The following is a 20,746-nucleotide window of genomic DNA, read 5'->3' as shown; positions in this document are numbered from 1 at the left end:
CATGCCAACTGAAAGCTCATCAGTCCTCCCAGCATGGTCTAAGTTTACCTACTGCCTCTTCTTGAAGCACACAGGTCACTTTATAGTTGATACTATGCTATCTTATTTATTTTCTAAGAATTTCATAATAAGTTCATTAAGGACAAAGAACTTAGTTTATATACTTCAAACCCAGTACAGGCTATAAATTGATATATACAGTAGGTATTTAATAAATAAGTACTAGTTAGTCACATAACTCTGGTTATGTGAATTACTGATAATGTGTATTAATCCTCTCATTTTATGAATACTGAATTTCAGAGTTTGAATAACCAGACAAATTTATAACAAAATAAAATTTACTCTAGTGCTAAGCCTAAGCAATGGGTGAAATTATGTAAGTAGAGAACAATTAAAGTACCTACTTTCGTTTGAGGGAAAAAAGGACAGACAGATGAAGCTCAGAAGTATCTGTTTTAAAATTGATACTGAAGAAAAATAGATGCTGTATCAGGTTATATTTCACTAATGTAAGTATTTACTTATTGTTCACTGGCTTTCATACATAAATGTAGATTTTATGCATGTATGTTTAATTAGATTTAAAATATATTATTATTGTATGTGTCTATGTATATTGTGTGTATCATGCAATGACATGAGTGTATGGGTCAGAGAGCAATCAACAGTCAGTTCTCTCCTAGCATGTGGGTTCCAGGGACCAAAATCAGGTTTGGTACAAGTATCCTTACCTGTTGAGCCATCTTGCAAACCCCTAACTGAATTTTAAAAACAAAATATGTGACTGATAATTATCAAAGGCAAACAATGCAAAGCCAGGAGTTTACAACCTAAATGTTATCCAATAAACACAGCACAGTGACAACTTATATAAAATATTACTATACCATTGTCCTCTCTACTCCAAATACACATCATTGAAAAAACAGTATGTAGGCAACTGTTTGATAGTACTGCTTGCAAAGTATCAGGAAAATAATATGACTTCTAACATCTTCATTTGACGTGCAACAAAGCTTCAAAACCAATTTGTGAGCACTGCCTTTTGCAATTTGCTCTCTCTACTATGTAAGAATGATCAAACTATGAATGCCTAGGAAACTGTCAGTGTAAACAATGTATATGAAACATATAAAGGACACATGGGTAACAAAATGTAAAATACAGACACAATATAGAGTATTAAAATGTTAGAAGTATACATAGGAAACAAAATAAAACACATATCTCCTTTACTTGAATTGCTTGGCGACTCAGTTTTCCCACTCATTAGAAGTTGCCTCTTTTCAGATATTTCAGCAGAATTGAACACATCCTCCACATACTTGGAAGACATAAGAGCATTTATTTGTTTGTCCTGTTTTATATATTAGTTGCTGCTTTAATCTGAGCTTTGCCTCCTGTCACACCTAAATAACACCTCCATCATCCTGGCAAACAAACTTACACTCAATAAAAAAAACAAACAAACAATCTTTCTTGGTTTACATACACCATGTTCATTTACCTATCTTTACGGATGCTATTCTATCAGTCTGCCTATGCACTTCATATAAAAGTGGTAATAACATGGCAAGGAAATAATTTTTCTTTTAAATTTAAATTATATAAAATGTGTATACTCTATAGGAGTTTGTTTATTTGTGGGTTTGTTGTTTTGTTTTTTCTGAGGCAAAGAGTTACCCTTAATTTTCAAACTGGTCTTTGACTTGGCTTCTGCCTTCCAAGTGCTGAGATTACAGGTGTGTGCCACTGAACCACATATGTGAAAATTTCAAACACACAAACTTGTTATTTTGGGGTGCATTCTTCTGCAATTTTAAAATTTGGAAACACTAACAGTAGATCATTTTTAAGCATTTTAAAAATAAATATTCAACCTAGTTGGTTCATAGTTTTATTTTTAAGTCCTTATTCATTATAGGCTAAATTGCCTTGTATTTAATTAGTACTTTTGGACCTTTATGGCTTTGTTTAGAATTTAAGGAATATACTCTTTTGCTTTAAAATGTACTTATTCATATGAATATCTTATTCATTCTTCTCATTTCTGTTCTTTGCAGTACTAGCTGGAGCCTCCAAAACAAAATTAAATAGTATCATTTTGGCTTTATTTATATTTTAAAGAAAAATATTTTAGCCCCTATATACTGTCTACCTAAAGAAATAAAAGTCATTTAAAAAAATAACATAATAGTGTAAAATTGGAAAAACCTTAGAGTAAAACAATAGAAACATAAAAACAAAGAATTTCAATCTGTTAAACAAGCAAATGAAACAAAACAAGACCCCAAAGATTTAAAAGAAGTACAGTTAGAAAACTGCAAAAACATGTAAAGTTAAAAAAAAAAAAAAGAACACAAATCATATTAATGCATCACTCTTTCTGACTATAATACAGGTGAATTTTTTTTTGTATTTCTCAGAATCACTGCCATAAAACATTATCTATGTTAAAACTGTAAACTGTTTAAGATATTAAAAAATAATTTTAGTTTTTCCCACTAGCTTCACTCTTTGTACTGGATGCTATAAAAATAAAATGAGATGTTCCTAGGTGCCTGAAGACAATGAAAGGCAAATACTGCATGATGCTATGGTTTGTCAATAGAATGCTAACTTAAAATATATCTTCTGCATACAACCTGCATCTAACCTCTAAAACCAGGAGGAAAACAGAGACTGAGCTTAAGTGATCTTAAGACTGATCTTTGAGTTTCAGATCATAATGGTGACTTATTTTTCCCTCTTCATGGTCCTCATAAGAAGTTTAATGTCTTTTAACCCTTTAATTTACAAACAGACAAAGCAATCTTTTTTCCTACCTTACCCCCCCCCCCAATACAGCTGTACCATTTATGAAAACTTCTGGGCCCTAAGCTATATCTTAACAATTTCAAAACATACAAAGAACATGAATACATAAGGTAATAATGCTTGGCCTGAAATGATTGTTTATTTGATTAGAAATTGGAAAAGAAAAGACAATGGGGAACCTGGGTCAAAGTTGAAAAGCTAGGACTCACCCTAGGTCTTTGTTAGGTAAGCAGTAGGACAAGTGAGTACTTGCACAATCAGTACGGGGATTTGAAAAATCAGGTGAACACAAGCATATTCTCTAAGTGAGTATTTACCTTGGAGATAGCAAGTGTATCAATATTCTGAATGCCTGGGGCAGGGAGGGGACTATCACTTACACCTTTCTCTTTAAGCTGGTTCTTCAGACATGCAACATAATAAAGTAATAGTGTAACTGAAGGTAAAGATGCACACGTACACGTCAAGCGCTAATGAGAAATAAAGTAACTTTACCAACTCGGGAAACATAACTCTGAAAATAGTACAGAAAAACAGACTAGGCTGGAATGACTAGACCTTGCACTTATTACCTGCTGACAAAACTAGTAAAGTGCTATATTCCACAGAGGTTGATATTCAAAGGCTAAGTCTTCTGTAACCACCTCAGAAAGATAAAGAGAACGCACAGATAATCTTCTAGTGGCACATTTTCTCTAGACCCAGGAGAGCCAACTCCACTAATGAATAAAATCTGAAAATTTGTAGTTTTTCCAAATTTCTAAAAGGTACTTTCTCTACACTCCAAAGTTTGTGTTCTCAGGAATAATATCAGCTGAAAATATGTTATTTATAAGAGACACTTTCACCCAAAGGTTTAATCAGAAACCAGAGTCTAAAATTAAGGAGTTAACAAGACTGTACTTTTCCTTCACCATCACTTGCTTTAAGTCCTGCTTGACCGTTTTATTCCAATTTGAGATCACTTAATAAAACCAACTAAGTCACACAGGTCTCACCTAACACTACCATTCAGTACTCAACATCAAATATACAAAGGATGCAAATGCAAAACTCCAACTAGAAACATTATAAACAGATTCTAGAGACAATCTAACCAAACCCCCTTTATTTTCTCTCTGTAATGAATTGCTTACCTAGTTTTATTAAGAATTCTCGTTCCAAGTCTTGTACCTGCCTGATGGATTCTTCCAGAGAATTACAGAGTTTGATCTTTGGTCTTAGCAGTTCTAGTGTATCACTGATCATGTAATCTATATCAATAGGAAATGGATGGTCTTTTGTCCAAACCTCCAAACTTTTCTTCCACCAAACATAACGCTGATAACAAATGAAAAATAAATTTAGCTAAAAGAAATTAATAACAAAAATTGTAAATAGTAAGTTGTATTGTGATGTTACCTAGTTATAATAACTAAGTAATATTGTTGAACAAGAAACCTGTAATTTTTATTAATGGCCAACAGCAATGATCGCAATTCCAATTATTTCTTCCTATCTATATAATTTTTGAGGCAGTTGTTGACATTAGTCTAATTTTTTTTCCCCTCCGGCTGTCATAGGTTAAAAAAAAAAATGGAAAAAAGTATAAACAAAGTGTCAAATACACTTTCAGGTTACCCCAAACAGAGTTGACACATTTAATTTAGAGCAGATTCAATGCCTCAGTTTTGATAAATTGATATTATTTTTCCTATGTTACTTGCTTCAATTAAAAAAAAGCCTATTCCCTGCAGACTATCAAAGCAGATGCTGAGACTTATGGCCAACTGTTGGGCAGAGTGCATGGAATCTTATGTAAGAAGTGGGAAATAGCAGATCTGGAGAGGACAGGAACTCCACAAGGAGAGCAACAGAACCAGAAAATTTGAACACAGGGGTCTTCCCAGAGACTCATACTCCAACCAAGTACCATGCATGGAGATAACCTAGAACCCCTGCACAGATGTAGCCCATGGCAGTTTAGTGTCCAAGTGGGTTACATAGTAATGGGAAGAGGGACTGCCTCTGACATGAACTGATTGGCCTGCTCTTTGATAACCTCCCCCAGATGGTGGAGCAGCCTTACCAGGCCACAGAAGATGACAATGCAGCCACTCCTAATGTGATCTGATAGACTAAGATCAGAAGGAAGGAGAGGAGGACCTCCCTTATGAATGGACTTGGGGAGGGGCATGTGTGAAGAAGGGAGAGGGAGGGTGGGACTGGAAGGGGAGGAGGGAGAGACTTATGGGGGGGATACAAAGTGAATAAAGTATAACTAATAAAATAAAATTAAATTTAAAAAAGTCTATTAAAGTATTTGAGGATAAAACTTTTGTTTTGTTCAATACAGGGTTTCTCTGTATAACAACCCTGGCTGTCCTGGAACTCACTCAGTAGAGTAGGCTGACCCCAAACTCACAGAGATTTGCCTGCCTCTGCCTCCTGAGTGTTGGGACTAAGGCTTGTGCCACCATGCCTGGCAAGAATGAAACTTTTTGAAAAATATAAAAATAAATTATGAACATTTACTAAACAGCTACCATATATATGATTCTATATTGATATTTTTCCTCTATACTAATATGCTCCCTCATCCTAATGTATTCTTGTTCTAAATATATTAACAAGTAGCATAACCTCAGTACATATTTTTGTTTTAATATTGTTATAATGTTAAATATATAACTATATATTTACCAGAAAAAACATGAATTCTTCTAGGGTCCTCAATCATCCTCTCTACCTTGTGTCCTAGGCTTTTGCTTTTCAAAGTGTGGGCCTCAGCAGGAAGCTTTGTAGAAGCATAGATTCCCCAGATAATACACATGTACTTGAAGTTCAGCAATTTTCAGCTGATGCTTTCTACTGCCTTCTAAAGCCTTGCCTGTACTTTATTCTAGTGAGATGCACAACCTCATATCAGGACTGGCATTGGTATTCTACGCAGAACACAGCAACTCACCACTGGAGCCTAACTCATTTCAAACTCCCAGTCCATATATATATATATATAGGCTACACTTTTCTGTCAAATTAACTTGGGAAACACCCTGTTGATTTTTGGTTCTGAGTGGCTCTTTTCTCTGAGGCTGGAATAACAGATATGATGATTTTCTTCTCACAGAGATTCTAATTTGGATATTAATACTCCGGAGCAAAACTCAGGTATTTAATATAAATATCTACAGTTTAAGACAGGCCTTACATTTAACAGGGACTTTGATCCTCAAACCTGGAAATACCTTTCCTCATTTCTTGGTCAGAATTTTATAAAATAAGGCAAGAGGTATAGGAATATGAGAAAGTTAAAATGAAATTTACCAAATTATTTACTCCTAGTTCAATCCTGGCTACTACGTGGATACATTTCTGATGCCTCAAGTTTTAATACTAAACCTTTTTCTAAAGAGGTAAATTGCTAACAACTGTGGTTGTGTAGAAACAAATACTATTGGTATTTACTCAGCAACATCTTAAGCACCTGATGATGAGCTACCCTTTCCAATTTGTCCTTATTATGCTATATTTTACAGGGAATAATGATTGAGGTACATGCAACCAGCCTAGAAGTTAACTTCTGTGATATAAACTTTATAGAAGTTGTATGATTATCCCTATATTTGTACTGAATTTAATTTAGCTCAAACTTACCCTAAATAATAAATTACTGAATAAATAAGTATAGAAAGCACAACTCAAGAGATTACTAATAAATACACTTGCTTTCTACATTATAAATGTTTATGTGAACTGCTATTTCTCTAAATAGGTAAATAAGTAAACAAATGAATAAGCAGATTAAACTGGATCTTTTAGAAGCATTTTGGACATAAAGCAAAACAGACCTGAGAGAAGAATGCTATCAAATTGTAAGTAGCTGGTTGTGGCAGTGCATATCTGTGATCCCAGTACTTGGGAAGCTGGGGCAGGAGAGTAGTGAATTCAAGGTCAGCTTGGGCTACATGAAAACACATTTTCTCAAACCACTCCCCACCCCCAGCCAAAAAACAAAAAAAACCCAAAAAAACCCAAAGCTACATAGGTTTTTACTTTAAAGGTTACTTTAATTAAAGAATTACTGTGTTAAACACAATTTATAAATTATTATGCTAAATCAATAATCCATATAATTCTTAAAATTAGCAACCAATATTACATGAAACATGCTGCAAAAAATTAGTGTGTGTATGAATCCATCACATAATTTAAGGTCTCTACAGTTAAGTACAACCTAATTGTGAACATATATAAACAATACATCATTTCTTTGCTGAAATTTCTGTTGTATATGCATTCAGTGATACCAAATTGTATATTCTTCTTACACACCTGAAAATATACAAGGAAGCAGTCAAGTTTTCGTTTACTGGAACCTCTGTCAAAGTACTGGCCACAGGTATCCAAAATAGTGCACACTAGTCTAATTCTGAACAGATGCTCAGGGGGGTCCAGTGAACTTGGAGAACCATCAGGATTGACACCAAATGAAGTAAAAGAATAAAGAGTCTTGAAAATAACAGCTGATTCCACCATTCTGTAATTATAAAGTTCTCCTAAAAACTTGGCACTACTGATACGCCTTTGGTTAAATTTAGGTTGATTAACCTGAAAAACAAAACAAAAAAAAAACACCCCACAGGTTTTAATTGAAGAGTAGCAATATAATTGGAAGGGTTAATGCTAACTGAAGAGTATCAACTATTCAAAGAACATCTGTCAGAGAAATGACAATAGTTTCCTTACTCCTTTCCTAATAATGTGGACATTTCCAAGAATTCTGTCACTTTCGAGGAAATAGTTATCTTTAAAATGCCTTAACTAAAAAGAACATGTTAGACATTAAGTTGAATATTTAGCTATCATTAAATGAACTTTTTCTAAATAGTTACAATGTAAGTCTTCCTATCAGCCCACCAACCTATTTTCGTTGTAACCTATGAATCAAGAAACACAAGTAGCTAGTTATGTAAGATTTAGTAAGAGAAAAGCACTTTTTAAAATTTATAATTAATATGCTTATAGATTCCTCTAAGTTGAGTCTCAATAATAACCTAGAAATAAGGGCTGGAGAGATGGCTCAGTGGTTAAGAGCACTATCAGCTCTTCCAAAGGACCTGAGTCCAATTCCTAGCACCCACATGGCAGCTCACAACTGTCTATACCCCCAATTCCAATTCTGATACCTTCACACTAATGCATATAAAATAAAATTAAATAAATTGTAAAAAATATAACCTAGAAATAATAAAAATTTAATATAACCTGACAAAATAAGCTTAAGAGAGCTCCAGAAAAAGAATACAAAAAACATTCTAGTGATTATCTGAGGTTGCAAGAGAAAATTTAATACACAAGTTTACTCACAAAAAACTCACAAAAAGCAGCAAATAATTTAATAGAAGAAAGGAGTTGTTTTTTGTTTTTTTTTGTTTGTTTTTTTGATACAGGGTTTCTTAGTATCCCTGGCTGTCCAACCTGCTTTGTCTACCATGCTGGCCTGAAACTTACAGAAATCTGCCTGCCTCTGCCTACTGAGTGCTGAGATTAAAGGCATGTACAGCTTTAAAGGCATGCCCGGCTTAAATTATTTTTATTCAATAGTAGAATTTAAAGACTTCTATGTGCTCCAGAAAGTCTAATTAGATAACTATAAAGGAAATTTGTTACCTCCATTCCCAATCGAATATCCTCGAGTACTCCATCCACAACGTGGATCCCGACATCCTCCTGGTAGAGCACCAGTCCTGCTAGGAGGTTGGCTACACAGTGAATACTATTGTACTTCACATTCCAGATGTTTATCATACAACAAATAACATAGTCTTTCACTTCTTGGTCCTGCCAGGGCAACTTTCGCATCTGTCTCAAAACCTACATGAAGAAAGTGTTACTTAAATTATTAAAATGAGCATGGAAGTGGGGAGTGGTGGTGCACATCTTTTAATCCCAGAACTCAGCAAGGTGGAGGCAGGCATATCTCTGTGAGTTCAAGGCCAGCCTGATCTACAAAGTAAGACCAGGGCAGCCAAAGCTACACAGAGAAACCCTGTCTCGAAAAACAAACAAACAAACACAAAAAAGAAAAAATATGCATGTATAATAAAATCAGGTACTTTAGTCCTTTATTGTACAGAGATATAGAAATTTTAAAATCTGAAATACTTTAATGGGCACTTAGCAGTTTTCTTACTTTACAAAGAGTTAAATAAGATTTATTAATTATGAACATTTATTATCATTATTCTCTAGACCTTTCCATAATTTCCAAAAAGTTCCAAAAGTATTTGGGTCTTAAACAATCAAATGAGCGCTGATGAGATGGTTTAGTAGTAATTAAATGGCACATACACACATAAAAAGTATAAGAAGTGTATTAAAAAATTAACGGTACATAGTCAAAGACTATGCTTAGTTTTGTTGGTTTGACAAAATTAGTGTACATTGTATTTGACATAAATAATCTACAAATAAAGTCAAATACAGAGCAATAGAACAGAATGTCTGGCCTAGAAATAAACTGCACAATCAGAGCCACCTAATCTTTGACAAAAACATACACTGGAGAACAAAACCAAACAAGACAGCCTCTTCAGCAAACTGTACTGGAAAACTGGATAGCCACAAGGGAAAGAATGAAATTAGATCTATCCTCCTCTTTTCAGAAAAATCAACTCAAAATGGATTAAATATCTTATGGAAAGGCCTGATATCTTAAAGTACCAAGTGAGAAAGGACAAGTGAGAAAACATGTCAACACACAGTCACAGGTAAGGTCTCTGAAATGACTACATCAGCATGAGAAATAGTTCCCCAAATTAATAAAGGCTGAACAGAAAATAAAAAGAAAATAAAAAAAAAATCACCAGAGTGAAAAAATATAGAGAATGTTATTTTTCAGTTAAATACCGACAATATCTTCTAATGAATTAACAGGAAAAAATAAAAATGGTAATAAATATGTAAAAAAGTGTCCAAAATCCTAAGCCATCGAAGAATGACAAGAGTCCATGTCACACAATTATAATGGCTATTCTCAAGAAAACAAATGACAATAAATGCCAATAATAATGTGGGAAGAACCCATGGTAGTGGCATACACCTTTAATCCCAACACTCAGGAGGCAGAAGCAGGTAGATCTGTAAGTTCAAGGCCAGCCTGGCCTACATAGTGAGTTCCAAGATAGCCAGGGCTATGTAGAGAGACTATCTTGATGAAGAAGAATAAAAAGAAAAGAGGACAAAAGAAAAGAAGAAGAAAAGTAGGAAGAGAGAAGGTGGAGGAGGATGTGGAAAGATAGGAACCCTGTATCACAACTGGTGAGAATATTAACTAGTATGTGGATATTCTTCAAGAAAACTAAGATTAGAACTCCCATACCATATGATTAACTGTATCACTCCTGGGTACATAGCTAATATATTCTAACTCACTGTACCACAGATATACCTGAACATCCATGTTTACTGGTACACTTTTTTTTTTCTTTTTTCATTTACTGGTACACTTTTTAAAATAGTTAGGTTATGGGAATCAATAAAGATGTCCACCAACAGAGGATGGTTAAAGAAACCATTGTGCTCAATGAAATCTTACTCAGCTGTCAAGAAAAATGATATTATGACATTTGTAGGAAAATAGGTAAGAGCTATAGATCATTATGTTAAGCAAGATAAGTCATACTCAGATATATATCACATGCTTTCTCTCATGTGGTCTCTAAATTTAAATTTATGTATGTGTGTATATATTTGTAGGATGGAAATATAAAGGAAACTTAGGGGACAAAGAGATATAGATGAAGGGGAATGGTAGAGTAAGAGAGGATAAAGAAATTCATGAGCTATGAAAGCAGAAGTGAGGGCAGAAGCGGAGCAGCAAGAGAAGGGGGCATGGGGTAGAGTAGGAGTAGAAAAAAGTATAATGACACAGTATGTATGAAAAGACATAATGATACCCACTCTTTGATAACTTAAAAAAATTAAAAAACAAGTTGGACAGGTGGCCCAGCTACACAGTGCTTTGTATGCAATCACGAGGCCTGAGTTTGATACCCTTAAAGTCCACATAAAAAAGACAGACTTGACTACACACTGATGCAATTCCAATGCTGGATGGAACGGTAAAGACAGGAAGCTCCCTGAAGTTTGCTGGCAAGCCTAGAAAACTGAATTTGTGAGTTCCAGGTTTAGCAAGAGAAACACTTGACATTAACCTTTTGGCCTCTACATGCACACACACAAACATGTATACACATATATATGCACATAAATGTTTTAAGTCACTTAAGAGAGAGGACAACCTCAGTTTCCTTGCATGTAAAATAGGAAATAATAAAAGTACTTACATTTATTTCTTAGTTCATAATTAGAAGCAAACAAGTTAAAATATGTGCAGTGCATAAAAGTGATTGATAAAATAAAAAATGCTATGTGTTAGCTTTACCATTTCAAAATTTCTTAGAAACAAGATAATCAGCAGAGCTCTCCCTGAAGACAGATTCTTTCCACTTTTGTTATGGAAGAAAATAGGTACTATTGGCAGATTGTGAAATAGTCCTTTCATGTCTACCTGCTTTCTAGAACCATCCCTGGAAATGTCATCTCTTCGTCACTACGGAAGCTTTCAGTGCTTTCCACACTATTTTCCCATTCTAAAACCTTTTTAAACAGCTCTGGAGAGATCCAGTTTTCAAAGTGCACTGTCATCCCTTATCATTTTCTACAGTAAACAGAGAGGAGCACTGCCCTCTATTATGGGCAACCTGGAAAGCTGACAAGGACACATTCTGTCCGATATCTGAAAAGTGAAGTTTTTAACAAGGATACTACAAAAATTAACATAAGTCAGGGGTTCTTAGCTTTTTCTGAAAAATCCTGTTGTGATCTCTCCAGAAAAATATAAATAGATATCTAAAATTATGAAATTTCAGGAGAATTGTGAACCTGTTAGCTGCCTAGCATGCACAAAGCCTTGGCTCCTCAACTCCCTTACAAATACCAAAAACAAAAACAAAAAGAACAACAAAAAAAAGGTAAGAAAAATGTTTAAATATGTATAGCATAACAATTTAATTTAGAAACAAAATACAAAATACATGTCTCAAATATTCTATAGCATCCATCCCATGAATCTTTCTGAGGATGACTTGAATAAAATCATAACAGAACCCAGATCTACCCCTACCTGTCCTAGAAATGTACAAAGTGCAGCACCTTCACAAACCTCAAGGTGACTATTACTAGATGATCTGATTGAGATTTTACCTTCTCCGTGGTGACCTTAGAGAGGTCCTTGTACAAAAGTTTGCGGACATACTCCTGCAGAGGAGGCCGTTTCTTTCTCACTGTCTTCTCAGCTGGAGGTGGGTTGCAGTAATAATATGCATTCTCTACCATTGTAACATATCGTGCATCAAGATGCATTGCTTGTTTTTTTCTCATCATTTGCTCCTAAAAGAAAATGTCTAGATTAACCAAAACCTTCCACAATGCATGAGGTAAAATCACCTGCTCTGAAGAGTGTAGAAATTAAAATTTCTCATGAGGATGATGGCCTTTCAGTCACACTTTAAACTGAAATTGATCAATACTAAATTCTATGACCTTGGGGCTAACAGTTTCCTTGTCTGTAGAGACAGTCCAGAGTAAATGCTAGTACTGGATGGCACCAATTCTGAGAAGTAATTATCAGTTACATACAGAACAGCCCGTCAGAGTTGCACCTTTATTTGATTATTACCTAATTTCACTTACACATTTGAGCCTTGTGCCTCTTAGGGTTAGTACAGGCTAGCATAGTTATAAATCAAGTCACATTTGTGGCAGTATTTTATAGGGTACAACCTAAGGCCAAGCAGTCATGAAGTAAAATGTTCTGAAAGACTGCAGCAGCATAACTGTTTACATCCTGAGTAGTTAAATAATTCCCTCCACTTTTCTTATTCGCCTTGAATCTTACCACTGAGAACAGAAGTTGAGCTAGGGATGGAGAATCCTAGAATGGGTGCATTTTGGTTTCATTTGAATAGTTTCTGCCAAGAAATCATTCAAATAAATCCATGCTTCTTCATTTCAAATCTGACCAACAAACTATTCAGTCTCAAAACTAGGCTATAACATAAGACAGATAAAATATCACAACCAAGACATGTGTAGTGGGTTTGATTGCACAATCTATTTAACTAAGTATTCTCTAAATAACTGGAGAAGGGGATTTGTAACAACATCATCGATACAATGATAGTTAGTGCCCAGATGTTCCTAAAGCAGAACTCTAACTCAGTAACTCCTCTCATACATGTTTTCTTTTTCATTATTCAAAAGTCTATAAGCAGATACTTAGATCAACAATAAATGTAACAATGCTTAATGAACTGGATGGCCATTCCAATATCCTAATCAGCTAAACAACTCCTTTTCCAAATTAAAAATTTAAGATTATATTTTATATAATTTTTCTCTAATTTAAAAATCTATTTTTGATGCCTGTGGAGGCCATAAGAGGATGTCAGATTTGTAGCTGGAGTTACAGGAGGTTGTGAGTCACATAAAATATGTACCAGGAACAAAACTTAGGTCCTCCGTAAGAGCAGTACATGGCCTTAACCACTATGCCATCTTCCCAGGCCCGTTTTATAAATTCTCATTGTAAAATTTAGTTTTTAATTTCTAGATTATACTTTGTATGTACATTAGAAACAGGTAGAGACATAGCAAAAACAAAGATGGTCTACACCTGTAAGTACTGAGTAACTACTCATATGAATAATTTGTTTTTAAGGGGTAACTCCATTCTTCCTTAATTAAAAAAATGTATTATGTGTATGCACACATGTGTGTCACACAGTACATGTGTGGGGACCAGGGGATTTTATGGAGTTCCACCTTTGTGTGGGTTCTGGAATCAAGCTCAGGTTGCCAAGCTTGCACAGCAAATGTCTTTACACACTGAGCTGTATTTCCAGCTCATTAGTTCTTTGCACTAGCTAGCAACAAGGTGAAAAAAATTCCTATGGCTCTCCATCCAGTATGGTAGTTCATTTGTGCAGAATTTTGTAGGTTCGGTAGAAATGCTTGTACTCAGATGGCAGAGAAAGACAACCAACATTGATTAAAATTTTTAATCCTTGAAGAAAACCAAGATCCTCAACATCTTACCAGGATCCATAAGCCCTTACCAAAAGCACACTGGTCCTCAGGTGTGATTCTGGAGATCTGAAAAGAAATCGTCCACACGTCTCTAGTAGAGTGCATGCCATTTCAATATGATGATGAGAAAAGTCTGATAGAAGCATCTGAAATAGTAAAAATGATGAGAAAATACAAAGCTAACACATCAATTCTAAGAGGGAAAGAAAACGATATATTCATCTGTGTGTAACTACTTGTAAGATAACAATGATGAAAACTTAAGTCAACTTTAGTTAAATTTTGCTGCTAAGCATCTTGCTCACCATCAAAGTTTTGCTAAAAAAAAAAAAAACAAACTTATTTCTTTCAGAAAAGGAAACAGATATCAAAGTCTTCTCTATATTTATTATTAGAGATTATGTATATATTTAAATTTATTATGTGTATAGTTTATATGTGTATGTGAACATATGTGAATAGATGAACTTAAATGTAAATGGGATCAATTCATCAGTACAAAAAATATAGACCAGCTTATTAAATAAAACAAACAAACAAACAAAAAAAGGTCTAACTACTTGTCTGTAAGAAACACATCTCACTGACAAATATACAGACTAAACTAAAGGATGGAAATCAATGTATAAAGCAAATGAAAGCTGAAAACATAACTATTTTTATATCTAATGGCATAACTATTCTTATATCTCATTGTAGCTTCCTTTCTGTTGCTGTAATAAAACACTATGACCATATTTGGGGGAGCAAAAAGTTTATTTCAGTTTTCAGGTTACAGTCTACTATTGAGGGAACTCAGGGAAGGAACTCAAGAAGAACTTGAGGCAGAAGTCATGGAAGGATAATGCTTGCTAGCTTGCGCACAGGCTCATACTTAACTCGCTTTCCTATACAGTAGAGGACCACTTGCCCAAGGTATGCTATTGTCCACAATTACCAATCAAGACAATCCCCTATAGACATGCCCACAGGCCAATCTGATCTGGGCAATTCTTTAATTTAGACTTCCTTCTCAGGAGACTCTAGATTATGTCAAGATAACAATTAAAATAAAGTAGATTCACTTTAAGATAAAGAAAATTCAAACCAAAAGTAAAAATTAATAAATAAATAAATAAAATAGGCAAATACATAAAAGTAAAGTGAACAATTCACACACACATACACACACACACAGTCAGAGAAAGAAAGAGAGAGACAGAGAGACAGTCACAGAGAGAGAGAAAATAACAGGTATTCTGGGATAGGAAGATAAACAGCTCATCAGGTAAAGCGTTTGCAATGAAGCGCAGAGTTCCCTCACATATAAAAGCTGAGTGGATAGGTGGACACCTGTATTCCAGTTTTCAGGACTGAGATAATAAATTCCCCAGAGAAGCCTGGCTAGAATAGCCAAATAAGTGAGCACTAGTTTCAAGTGAGAGGCCCCGTCTGACCATATAAAGTAGAAATAGTTGGGGGAAGACACCTGGCATCAACCTTGGTCCTACACACACACACACACACACACACACACACACACACCAGAAATATATACGAAACAACAAAACAATGGAGTTGAGATGGCTTAGAGATTACAAGCAGTGGCTGCTCTTGCAGAGGACCTTGTTTGATTTCCAGGACCCATATAGCGACTCACAGCGTATCTACTGCCATATTCTGATAGCCACATGGATCAAGCACACATGTGGTAGAAACATGCATGCAGGTAAAACATTCATACAAAAAAAATAAAGATATTAAAAAAAAAACATTAACAATAGTAGGTGGTTTTAAACTGTTTCTTCTTTAGCTAAGTCAGGCAAACTAATACCAACAAAGAGATTTAAGAGTTAAGTTAGAAGCCAGGCATAGTGGTGCCACCCTGGTCTACAGGACAGCAAGACCTACAGAGAAACCCTATACTGAAAAAGATGAAGGGTTAAATTAGATCATAGATTAAATCAACTTAACAAATACCTCAGAATAGCCACTCAACAGATATGAAATACATATCCTTCTCAGTAGCCTGTTAAACCAGCTCTAAAACAGATGGTATTCTAAGCCACAAAGTCTTAACAAATACAAAAAAATAAGTATTTTTGTATATTATCATATCATAGTGAAAAACTATTAGACATCAACCACACTTACATTGGAGGGGGGAGGACACACACACAGTTTCTCTATGTAGTCTTGACTGTCCTGGAGCTCACTATATAAAATAAGCTGGCCTTGAATTCAGAAAGATCCTCCTGTCTCTGCCTCTGCCTCCCAGGTGCTAGGATTAATGGCATGCACCAAGTTCACTCTGAGCTATACACTCTTAAATGGTCAGTGGGTCACTGAAGAAATCAAGGAGGAAATTTCAACTACTAGAATCAACTGAAAATGGAAGTCAAATTTACCAGAACCTTTGGGATACAGTTCTAAGAGGAAAGTCTACAGTTATGTGTACTTACAATAAAAAGTCAGAGATCACAGGGCCAGAGAGATGGCTTGGCACTCAAAGCACTTACTAATCCTACAGGGAACCTGAGTTCAGTTCCCAGTACCCACACTGGGTGGTTCACAATAACGTCTAAGTCCAGTTTCAAGGATCTAATGCCCTCATCTAGTCTCTGCAGGCACACAGGTAGCAAACACACATGTGGCACACATGTATACATACACAACTAATTGTTTAAAAAGTATGATGCACCTCAAGGTATAAGAAAAATAAAAACCAAACAAATCCTAAAAGAGCAAATAGCAAAAAAAAAAAAAAATCAAGAAAGTTAATGAAATAGATAGCTAAAAGAAGAATACAGAGACTCAAGAAAACAAAGAGTTGGTTCTTTAAAAAAAAAAATTAAGATCGATCAGCAAATCAGAAGACAATTTAAACAAAAGAATGAGAAAGAAGACTCAAATTAATAATATTAGAAATGAAAAAGGAGGAGCTGGACAGTACTTGTTGCTTTTACAGAGGACCTGGGTTTGGGTCCTAGCATCCACATGATGACTCACAGTCATCTATAACTCCAGTTCTAGAGATACATGCTGACCTCTGTGGGCATCAGGTGGTGCACATACATGTAGGCAAAATTTTCATATGTATAAAGTAAAACAAATTATTAAATTCAAAAATTTTAAATAAAAAAGATTTCAGTGAAATCCAGAATAGCATTAAGACATTTGTTCAACCATGTTTGTAGCAGCTTTATTTGTAATAGCCAGAAGCTGGAAACAGCCCAGATGCCCCTCAACTGAAGAATGGATGCAGAAATTGTGGTACATCTACACAATGGAGTATTACTCTGCAATGAAAAATAAGGAAATCATGAAATTTACAGGTAAATGGTGGGACTTGAAAAGGATCATCCTGAGTGAGCTGTCCCAGGAGCAGAAAGACACACACGGTATATACTCTTTGCCCGAAAGGCAAAGAGTAAGGACATCAGAAGAAGAAGAAAACAGGGAACAAGTTAGGAACCTGCCACAGAGGGCCTCTGAAAGGCTCTGCCCTGCAGACTATCAAAGCAGACGCTGAGACTTACGGCCAACTGTTGGAGAGTGCATGGAATCTTATGTAAGAAGTGGGAAATAGTAAGATCTGGATAGGACAGGAACCCCACAAGGAGAGCAACAGAACCAGAAATTAACACAGGGGTCTTCCCAGAGACTCATACTCCAACCAAGTACCATGCATGGAGATAACCTAGAACCCCTGCACAGATGTACCCCATGGCAGTTTAGTGTCCAAGTGGGTTACGTAGTAATGGGAAGAGGGACTGCCTCTGACATGAACTGATTGGCCTGGTCTTTGATCACCTCCCCCGATGGGGGAGCCGCCTTACCAGGCCACAGAAGATGACAATGCAGCCACTCCTGATGAGATCAGACAGACTAAGATCAGAAGGAAGGAGAGGAGGACCTCCCCTATCAGTGGACTTGGGGAGGGGCATGCATAAAGAAAGGGATGAGAGCATGGGATTGGGAGGGGAAATGGGAGGGGCTTATGGGGGATACAAAGTGAATAAAGTGTAATTAATAAAAAAAAAATACTTCGGGGAAAAAAAAAAGAAATACTTCCAAAGAACCTAGAAAATACACAAGAAACAAGAACCTAGATATGTATCATATGCCAAAAGAAAATTTTAGGACAGGGGCTAGAGAGATGGGTCAGAGGTTAAGAGCACTGGCTGTTCTTCTAAAAGTCCTGAGTTTCTCATCAACCACATGGTGGCTCATAACCATCTATAATGAGATCTGGTGTCCTCTTCTGGTGCACACAAAGAGAATACTGTATAAATAATAAATAAATCTTAAAAAAAATTCTAGGATACAAACAACTTAAACAGATTCTTAACCAGCAACAAGACTGAAACAGTAGAGGTCCCTTAACAAAAAAGCCCAGGACAGGATGGCTTCACTGCTAAATTTTATCAAGTGTTTAAAAAGTGCCAATGTTCACGAAACTATTCCACAAAACAGAAAAAGGAACACCATCATACTCATTCTATATGTCCAGTCTTATCCTGATACTAAAACTGGATAAAGATACAACAAAAAAATTATATAGGCCAATTTTCTTGATGATCATAGATATAAAAATTCTTAGCAAAACTGCAAACCAAGCCAAGAAGATGGTTCTGTGTTTGGTAAAGGCACTTGCTGAGAAAGAAATCAGGGGGTTAAAAAAAATCCATTAACAATAGTTTAACAAAAATAAAAAACAAACAAACAAAAAACCAAACACAACCTGGGGGGCAAGAGGTAATCCCAACGAAGTAAAAACCCTTTACAATTAAAATATGAACCATCAAAGAAAGAACTGAAGAGGACACTGAAAGATGGAAAGACCTCCCATACAAACATGGACTGGCAGAATCAATCCTATGAAAATGATTATTGAAGAGCTGGAAGATGGCTAAGCTGTTACGAATACTTGGTCTTCTCCTAACAGTGGGAGCATGGGCTGTCTCTGACTCTGTTGCCTGCAGCTGGATCACTTTCCCCTAACTGGCTGCAGCCTCAATAGAAGATACAACTAGTCTTATGAAATGAGATATGCCAAGGCAGATTGATATTCATGGGAGGCCTCCCATTTTCTGAGGAGAAAGGGAGAATGGGTAGATAGGGGAGGATGAAAGGGAGGGACTGGAAAGACAGGAGGGAGGGAAAGCTATGATCAACATGTAAAGTAAATAAATAAAGTAATAATAATAAAAAAGAATACTTGTTGTTCTTCCAGAAGACCCAGTTTCAATTTCCAACACTTACATGGTGGTTCACAACTATCAGTAACTCCTGTTCCAGGGGATCTAATTCCCTCTTCTGACCTCCAGAGAAACAGGCACATAAGAAGCTCACACAGGCAAAACATTCATACATAATATAAAATGAATAGAAAGTTAAAAGGAAATTGATTACATAATTTAAAGCAATTTATAGATACAATGCAATTCCCGTCAAAATCCCAATGGCATTCTTCATGAAATTAAAAAAAAAGAAAATTGTTGGGTGCAGTGGTGCACACCTGTGATCCCAGCACTCAGGAAGGCAAAAGCAGATAGATCTCTGAGTTCGAGGCCAGCTTGGTCTACAAAGTGAGTCTAGGACAGCCCAGGCTACATGGAAAAACCCTATCTTGAAAAACAAAAACAAAAACAAAACAACAACAACAAAAAACTTAAAATCATATGGAAGCATAAAACACCTTAAATAATCAAAAGCAACACTAGGTAGCACCAATCTCTAATCTCAAACTATGCTACAGATGCATAGTAAGAAGCAGCATGGTACTAACATAAAAACAAACACAGACCGAATGGGTTAGAACAGAGGAACCAAAAATAACACCCCCTACCCCCACAGACACTCACCTAATCTTTGATGAAAGTATCAAAAACATAAATTAGTAAAAGAAATTCTCTTCAAAGGTTGCTAGGAAAACTGGACAGACATGTGCGAAATCATGAACCAAGGATCCTATGGAAATTGCTCAGTGGGCCAAATAATTTATCTCTAAGTTTAAGCACCTTAGCTTGAGCAAAGGAAACAAACACAGACAGCATACAGCCCAAGTGAGAATCTGACAAGGGAGCAGTATCTACAATTTATTAACAACAACAACAACAAAAACAACCTCCAAAATTAAATAGTAAATACCAAAACCATCCAAGCAACAAATGTGTTAATGACCTAAATAGACAATTCTCACTGAAAGAAATACAAATGACTAAGAAATATTTGAAAAAAATGTTCAAAATCCTTAGCCATTGGGAAAATACAAATATCAAAACCATCCAGTCAACAAATGTGTTAATGACCTAAATAAACAGTTCTCACCGAAAGAAATACAAGTGACTAAGAAGTATTTGAAAAAGTGTTCAAAATCCTTAGCCACTGGGAAAATACAAATTAAAAGTCCATCAAGGGCTGGAGAGATGGCTCAGTAGTTAAGTGCAGAGGACCTGGGTTCTATTCCCAACACCCACATGATAGCTCACAACCATCTATAACTCTGGCTCCAGAGGAACCAATGCCCTTTTTAGGAACCATGCACACACAAACACATACAAAGGAAATAAAAGACAACATGTACTGATGAGGAACTGTGCAGAGAGGAACTCTTATTTAGAGCTGGTAAAAACAAAAACTTGTGCAGCTACTATGGGAATCAATGTGTAAATTCTTCAAAATACCAAAAACAGAATTGTCAAATGACCAACTAGACTAGACCACTTCTAAGTGTATGGCCAATGGATATACTACAGAAATAACTCAACATCTATGTTTACTGCTGAATTATTCACAATATGCAAGATAT

The 20,746-nt window shown here is 35.6% G+C and overlaps 1 protein-coding gene across 4 annotated transcripts in view; it reads right to left on the bottom strand.

The window, feature by feature from the left end:
• The window catches only part of Upf2 (UPF2 regulator of nonsense mediated mRNA decay), a 127,707-nt gene that overhangs the window by 33,804 nt on the left and 73,157 nt on the right, over positions 1–20,746 (bottom strand). For all 4 annotated transcript variants that reach the window (XM_055593826.1, XM_055593828.1, XM_055593829.1 and 1 more), the window contains exons 11-15: positions 13,983–14,099; positions 12,070–12,255; positions 8,473–8,676; positions 7,135–7,410; positions 3,957–4,140 (exon numbers count right to left, since the gene is read on the bottom strand). In XM_055593826.1, coding sequence (XP_055449801.1) covers positions 3,957–4,140; positions 7,135–7,410; positions 8,473–8,676; positions 12,070–12,255; positions 13,983–14,099 — 967 coding nt within the window. The remainder of the gene's footprint in view (positions 1–3,956; positions 4,141–7,134; positions 7,411–8,472; positions 8,677–12,069; positions 12,256–13,982; positions 14,100–20,746) is intronic.

This window comes from Psammomys obesus, unplaced genomic scaffold, assembly GCF_907164565.1.
Source record: "Psammomys obesus unplaced genomic scaffold, mPsaObe1.curated_primary_1811, whole genome shotgun sequence".
NCBI classification, from domain to species: domain Eukaryota; kingdom Metazoa; phylum Chordata; class Mammalia; order Rodentia; family Muridae; genus Psammomys; species Psammomys obesus.
This window is presented reverse-complemented; position numbering and strand designations above follow the sequence as displayed.